The sequence below is a fragment of the Vigna umbellata genome, chromosome 4 (assembly GCF_029865625.1).
Source record: "Vigna umbellata cultivar VRB3 chromosome 4, Vumbellata_1.0, whole genome shotgun sequence".
NCBI classification, from domain to species: Eukaryota; Viridiplantae; Streptophyta; class Magnoliopsida; order Fabales; family Fabaceae; genus Vigna; species Vigna umbellata.
The window spans coordinates 22289415-22297273 of record NC_142168.1 but is presented as its reverse complement, the minus strand read 5'-3'; the positions used below and the strand labels follow the sequence as shown (position 1 = coordinate 22297273).

Below are 7859 nucleotides of genomic sequence, written 5' to 3'. Positions count from 1 at the left end.
TGTAATAAAACTGTCGGTAACTTAAAAATAATTTAATTTCCTGTACTTCCTCTTATTTTCCCAATGTAAGAAATCCTCAAAATTTTCAAGCACCATTTCTTCATTTTTTACAAACCTAAAAATCTTCAATCTTCTTGATGACACCTCTTCATTTTTTCCTATACAGAAGGTCCATAGGTAGAAGACCTGCTCTAGGCAAAAGACTCCAAAATCAATGATTCATTAGACGGGAAAGTTATGAAAAGTTCTCGGTGAAAAAGGAGGACGCGAGAAAGAAGAAAAAAGCTATTGACTTTTGCCTTACAACATCGAACTCTTTCATAAGGATGAATTTGATAGTTTATTTCTTCATATAACATTGTGAAAATTTAAAATGAAATTCACAAGTCATCGAAGTCAATTGACATTAAAATGAAATTATTGTCCTAAAAAATGGTCGGATGATTGATTTATTCCACAACTACCAAATTTGTCTCATACTACAAAAGCAACAGCATTTCATTTGGTAGCAATTTCGTAGTAGATGCTACGTAATTTACAGTGTATTCTATGCATCAGATAAGTTAAGTTATAGTGATTAAAAAATGCCTCGACCAACGACTCAGAATGAAGGATGGGAAAGCAGTGCAGAAGAGTGAGAAGAATAGGTAATGAAGGAGTTGGTGTGAGTATAAATGTGGGTATTAGGAGTGCTAAATTCACAACACATATTAATCTAATTCTATACTCTTCACTTTCTATTTCATGACCATGAATATTCTCAAAGTGATGATGTTTATGTTTGTGGTGAGTGTGGTGTTACAGGTTGCTCATGGACAATGCATTACAAAGGAGAGGGAAGCACTCCTTCAATTCAAGGCTGCCATTGTCGATCACAGCGGCATTCTCTCCTCTTGGACCACTCCCCACTGCTGCCAATGGGAGGGGATTCGCTGCAACAACCTCACCGCCCATATTGTAAGCCTCGACCTTCATGGAGAAGTTCATTATGAATATTTTTCTGGTGGAAATTATGAAGTCTCTCAACGTTATATCAGCGGAAAAATTCACAAGTCCTTGATGAAGTTGTCACAATTGAAGTATTTGAACCTCAGTTCCAATGCTTTTCGAGGTACTCAAATTCCAGACTTTCTTGGTTCTCTAAGAAACTTGAGATACCTTGATCTGTCTTCATCTCTTTTTGGTGGAAAAATTCCAAGCCAGTTAGGTTCTCTTTCTCGTTTGAAATACTTGAATCTTGCTTTCAATTATTATTTGAAGGGTTCAATCCCTCCGCAACTTGGAAATCTTCCTCGATTGCAGTATCTTGATCTCAGAGGCAATCTTTTAGAAGGAAGTTTACCATCTCGGCTTGGAAATCTCTCCCAGTTGCGGTATCTTGATCTTGAAGACAATTTTTTTGAAGGAAGTGTGCCATCTCAGCTTGGAAATCTCTTCCAGTTACAGTATCTTGATCTCAGTCTCAACTCTTTTGAAGGATACATACCATCCCAATTTGGAAACCTTTCAAATCTGCATGAGCTTTATCTTGGAGGTCTCACTGTTCTCAGTGGTGATCAGTGGCTATCTAATCTTATTTCTTTAACCCATCTTTCCTTGGATTTTATATTTAACCTTAACAGTTCTCCTGGTCCTCTTCGAATGATTTCCAAGCTACCAAAAATAAGAGAACTGAGTTTAATTAATTGTGGTCTTTCCGATCATTTTCTCCTTTCATTCAACCCTTCCAACTTCAATTTTTCTACTTCCCTTTCTATTCTTGATCTTTCTCACAACTCCTTCACGCAATCAACGATATTCCAGTGGCTGTCAAACACCACTTCCAACCTTGTTGAGCTTGAGCTTCGAGGTAACCTCTTGAAGGGTTCTACCTCAAATCCTTTTGGCTTGACCATGAATTGGCTTGAGCACCTTGACGTCTCCCATAATATGTTCAAGGGCGAGGATATGAAATCATTCATGAATACATGCACCCTTCGTTCTTTATACATGTCTAGAAACAATATGACCGAAGACCTTTCGTCAATTCTTCATAATTTATCCAGTGGTTGTGTTAGATATTCACTACAAGAGTTGAGTTTGACATATAATGAAATCACAGGCTCCATAACTGACCTTTCAGGATTCTCATCTTTAAAAACATTGGATCTTTCTAACAATAAATTGAGTGGGAAGATACCTGAAGGCATCAGATTGCCATCTCAAATGGAGCAGTTGTCAATTGGGTCTAACTTATTAGAAGGTGGTGTTCCAAAATCGTTTGGGAGCACATGTAGTTTGCAGTCGTTGGATTTGTCTGACAATAAGTTGAGTGAAGATCTGACAATCATATTTAATCATTTGTCTGACTATTCTAGATACTCATTGCGCGAACTATATCTCAATGAAAATAAATTCAATGGCCCAGTACCTGATTTCTCAATATTTTTGAAGCTGGAAATGTTGGATCTATCAGGAAATCAATTAAAGGATGGAGTTCCAAAATTGATTTACAATGCTAGTGTTTTGCGTATATTGGACCTATCCAATAATAGTTTGAGTGAAAATCTTCCAGCAATGATACATCACCTGTGCCAATATGCTAGATACTCATTGCAACGTTTAGATCTGAGCATGAATCAAATTAGCGGAACTTTGCCCAACACCCTCTCCATGTTCTCATCATTAAAAAGGTTGTACCTTGATAATAACAAGCTGAATGGGACAATTTCTGAAGATCTCCGATTTCCAACAGAACTTGAAGTTCTCCATGTGATGTCAAACTCTTTGAAAGGTGTGATTACTGACTCTCATTTTTCTAATATTTCAAAGTTAAGGACACTGGTGTTATCAGATAACTTGTTGACGGTAAAATTTAGTCAAAATTTGGATCCATCTTTTCAATTGACTAATATTGCATTAAGATCTTGCAAACTAGGTCCATTATTTCCCAAATGGCTAGAGAAACAAAATGAACTTAGAAGCCTTGACATTTCAAATAATGGAATATCAGACACTCTTCCAAAATGGTTTTGGGCTAAATTTGCATTGCAAGAGAGGATAAATATCAATATTTCATGTAACAATATACAGGGTGTGATTCCAAATTTGTCACTAGAGAATCGTTTTGATTCTCTTAGTCTTGCATCAAATCAATTTGAAGGATCTGTTCCACTATTTTTACGAGACTCGATTTATCTTGATCTATCCAATAATAACTTTACAGATTCTCTTTGGTTTTTATGTTCTGGCGGTGTAGCTGGAACTTTATACCAATTAGATCTTTCAAATAATAACTTTTCAGGACAAATTCCAAATTGTTGGACTCATTTCAAGTCATTGGCTTATTTAAACATGAGTCAAAATAAATTTTCAAGAAATATTCCTTTTTCAATGGGATCACTCCTTGAACTTCAAGTTTTGTTATTGAGAAGCAATAACTTAATAGGTGAAATCCCTTCCTCCTTAAAGAATTGCACAAAGCTAGTAATGGTAGATATGGCAGAAAATAGATTATCAGGATCTATCCCAAAATGGATTGGAGGGAAATTCCTAGAGTTGCAATTTTTGAGTTTAAGAAGCAATTACTTCTATGGAAGCTTACCATTGGAAATTTGTTATCTAAAAAGCATTCAACTCTTGGATCTCTCGTTAAACAACCTATCTGGTCAAATTCCTAAATGTATAAAAAACTTCTCCTCAATGACTCAAGTGACTTCTTTGAGAGATTATGAAGATCATTGGTATTTGGCCAACACCACCTACGTCGAAATTATTTCATACAATTTGAATGCAGTTTTGATGTGGAAAGGGTCAGATCAAATGTTCACAAATAATGGATTATCACTTTTGAAAAGCATTGATCTCTCAAACAATCTATTTTCAGGAGAAATTCCAAAAGAAGTGGAGGACTTATTTGGTTTGATTTCACTGAATTTATCAAGAAACAATTTGACGGGGAAAATTCCATCAAATATTGGAAAGTTAACATCACTTGAATTTCTTGATTTGTCAAGAAACCAACTTGTTGGTTCAATTCCTTCAAGTCTTGCTCAAATTGATCGACTCACTACATTAGATTTGTCACACAATTATTTATCTGGAAAAATTCCAATTGGCACACAATTACAGAGTTTTGATGCATCGAAATATGAAGATAATGTTGATCTTTGTGGACCACCATTAAAGAAATTGTGCATTGATGGAGTGCCAAGAAAAGAGCCAATTGTTAAATTACAAGAGAATGACAATTTGATTTTCAATCGTGAATATTATATAAGTATGGCAATTGGATTTATTATAAGCTTTTGGGGAGTATTTGGTTCAATTTCAGTAATACGTTCTTGGCGTCATGCATATTTTAAGTTCTTAAGTAAGTTATCAGACACTCTTCATATTGTGGCACCATTGAAAATTTTCAAGAGGTGGATCAGAATATAACAGGTAATATTATTTCAGTCTTGTTTTACAAACTTGATTTTTCTTTGCTTTACTACTACTACTTTTTTTTATTATTATCGAGGTTAAATATATTTTTCATTTCAAGCTATTATAAAAAATTGTTTCATTCTTAAACTAAATTATAAAACATCCTCATTAAGAAACGAGGTGGAATGTTTCTCATTGACAAATGAAGTTCTAACCTTCACCTATCTTCACCTGTAGTTTGTTAGAAATATGTATTACGGGAATTTCCCAAAATATAAGGATAACATATTTTATAATTTAGTTTAAGAAGTAAACGCATTTTTTTATATAGTTTAGGAACCAAAACGATATTTAACATTCCTTCGTTTTTTTCTTTTTTTTATTGTTTTAAGGATTAAATAAGTTTTTAATTTTTAAATTTGAACACAAAATTGGAATTTCTCCTTACTTCAATCATGGATACATTTTGGTCCTCAACATTAAAAATAAATGAATGGATACATTTTGGTCCCCAACATTATAATCCTCATAATACAACTGCTTTAAAATTTTTGACATGTGAAATGCGATTAAAAAAATTATAATAATTCATTTTTCAAGTTTAAAGTTCAAATGTATTATAATTTTAGACAATGATGAATTCTAATTTCGGATGAAGTTTAAAGAAAAAAAGAAACACATTTAACCCTTATTTTAATTAATACTTTTCACAAACCTTAGTTTTTCTTTTCAAAACGTTATTGAACATACATATCTTATAATAGGAATTACGTTTCCTATGATATAAAGATTAATGTTGAAGACATTGTCATGTTAAATTTTCATTTTTGTTTTCTTTTTTTAATATAAAAATAATTATCAAACATATAATTATCGTAAATTAAATCTCAAAATAAGAAAAGGAACTAAAAGATTTTAAATTTAAACATGTTTTTTCTTCTCTATGTGTATTCATCCATAATATTATTTTTTTCCTTATCCATTGTTTTTCGTATTTTGTATATCTTGATTGCTGTTAGTGACTTTGCTAATTTGACATATCACCATTTAATAGAAAAGATATGACAAAATAAAGCACTTTGATGAACGTAAAGAGAAAATTTAAAATATTTTGATGGAAGAAATCCGTAAATATTTCAGAAATAACGTAACAGAAAAGAAAACATATAAAAAGATTTAGGAACTATTTAATTAGAGACCAAATAAAAATCAGAATGTATTTCAAATATAATAAAGCACATTTAAAGCCGAACTTTGTATAAACATCACATTTTAATTTGTCATTCACTGTTTATTTTTTTATCTTTATAAATGGTCCATACTTTCTCAGAGAAAAATACTATGGTAAAATCATTTTTTTATTAGACAAAAAGAAACTTCTTGAAAGATTAAGGAAGTAATTATAAATAAGAATATTTCTTCAAGACAAAAATTAATGTCTATGGATACAATAAAATAAAGATCTTAGTATAGAACATAGTTTCAGCCTCTCTTTATTTTTGTCCTCTTTCGATCATGGCTCAAAATTATTGTATCATTCTCATAATAAGTTGTTTCTTTTTTTTGTATGTTTTAACATTGAAATATTTGTGGCATGGATGATAGATATTATTTCTATGAATAGATTTTTTTTATATAGTAAATGAGTTGTAATTCAAGCAAAAAATCTTGAATCTAAATCTTGATAATTTCTAATCTCTATTTGTCTTTTGCAAATAATTTTTTATTTGTTTTGCTAATCATATAAGATAATTATTTTTTTGACAAATGACTTTTTTTTAAAAGTATTTGATAAATCGAAAGATTTTAAGTAGCATTCAATTCACTTCAATTATTTGAGCTTTCTATTCCTTTGCCTTTTAATATTTGAGTGTTCTTTGGATTTCTTCTTTTTTTTTCTTATCTTTTCTATTGCTTCTATTTTTCGGCAAATTAATATTATTTGTTTAATTTTTGGCAGAGGAAATCTGGGTTATAGGTGTGAAGTAGTGTATGTGGAAAGGACATCAAGAAGAGATAAAAGAGCTAGTTCTGAAGATGAAAAGCCAATTGAATTTGTTGAAAGATATATAATTGAGGAAGGTTTCCATATGTTTATTTTCTTTAAAATTTTCTTTCTTTTTTCTATTTTTTATATTTTGTATTGATTGTTGAACTCCTTGTTGTGATGTTCTTTTGCCTTTTTCTAAATACTTTGTTATATCAGCTTCTGTTTCAGCTTCCTGTATATAGGAAACTTTTCTGTATGTCGTGAGTTAGTGAAATATATGTCGAGATAAGTTTGTTTTCTATCTCATCTTCGTTCCTGTTATATGTTGTTACGTGCATGAACGTCTCGTCCTCAACTTTTTCTTCATTTGCTGCCATGAAGTTTGATGCTGATATCATCAATTACCATATTCAATATTCTTTGGCTATCCAGTAAGAAAAACAGCTTAAAGGTGATGTTTTTGTTAAGAATAATCTGATTATTGATACGTTTAAAAGTGCAACAACATTCAAATATATAAAAAGAGAGGAAGAGAAACAAATAAGAAACAGAATCATGACCATCAGAGCTCTAAACTAAACAAGCAGTTCGTCTCATGATCAGATGAACAAACCATCTTAAATGTTCTTTGATTATGTAAGAATAACAGTCGTTATGTATATTTTTTCCTTTCTACCTTGTCTCTTGCATGCAATTAAGAGGGTTCATATGTTAATTAATTTAATGTTATTTATTTTAGTACAATTTTACCTTAAAGTGTAAACTGGTGTAAATTTAATTCATGAGAAAGTTCACTGTTTTGAATTATTATTTGTTTGAATTTCATTAGAGTGAAAGTTCCATTATTTGTTGAAGAATTTATATAAAAGCAAAACTTTAATTTATTTTATCATTTTTTAAATAACCTCTTTCAATTATTAAACCTTTTAGGAATTCATTTTGATATTAAAGTTAATTTTTGCAAATCTTAATTTCATAAAGTCATGTACAATTCATGTAGCATTTTAATATGTTAAAACCCATTAAAAATGAAATTTTAACGATTATAACTGATAAAATTACACATGTTAAAAATAGTTTGTAACAAAAATATTTTAATCACAGGTATTTTTGCTAGAAAAAAAATTTGGATCCATCGTTTCAATTGACAAATATTGCATTCATTGCAAACTAGGTCCACTATTTCCCAAATGGCTAGAGAAATAAAACGAATTCCTCTTCCAAAATGATTTTGGACTAAATTTGCATTGCAATAGACGATAAATATCAATATTTCATGTAACAATCAACAATGTGTGATTCCAAATTTGTCACTAGAGAATCATTATGATTATCTTAGTCTAGCATCAAATCAATTTGAAGGATCTCTTCCACCAAGTTTACGAGCTCCATCATTTATCCTGATCTATCCAATAATAAATGTACATATGCTCTTTGGCCAACACCATACTAGTAAAAAAAA

General features: G+C 30.9%; 1 protein-coding gene across 2 annotated transcripts; it reads left to right on the top strand.

The window, feature by feature from the left end:
• Positions 1-312: 312 nt before the first annotated feature.
• Positions 313-6696, top strand: LOC124839402 (receptor-like protein EIX2). 2 transcript variants are annotated; one of them, XM_088111779.1, is made up of 3 exons: positions 313-647; positions 805-4422; positions 6368-6696. In XM_088111779.1, the coding sequence occupies exon 2, from the start codon at positions 1060-1062 to the stop codon at positions 4417-4419; it is 3360 nt and encodes a 1119-aa protein (XP_087967905.1). In that variant the 5' UTR covers positions 313-647; positions 805-1059; the 3' UTR covers positions 4420-4422; positions 6368-6696. The 2 variants fall into 2 exon arrangements, with proteins under 2 accessions (XP_087967905.1, XP_087967904.1); XM_088111778.1 differs by having other exon boundaries at positions 313-4422.
• Positions 6697-7859: the final 1163 nt, after the last annotated feature.

Excerpts from the sequence above, each read along its gene's own strand:
- LOC124839402 (XM_088111778.1), top strand. The coding sequence starts at position 745 with ATGACCATGAATATTCTCAAAGTGATGATGTTTATGTTTGTGGTGAGT.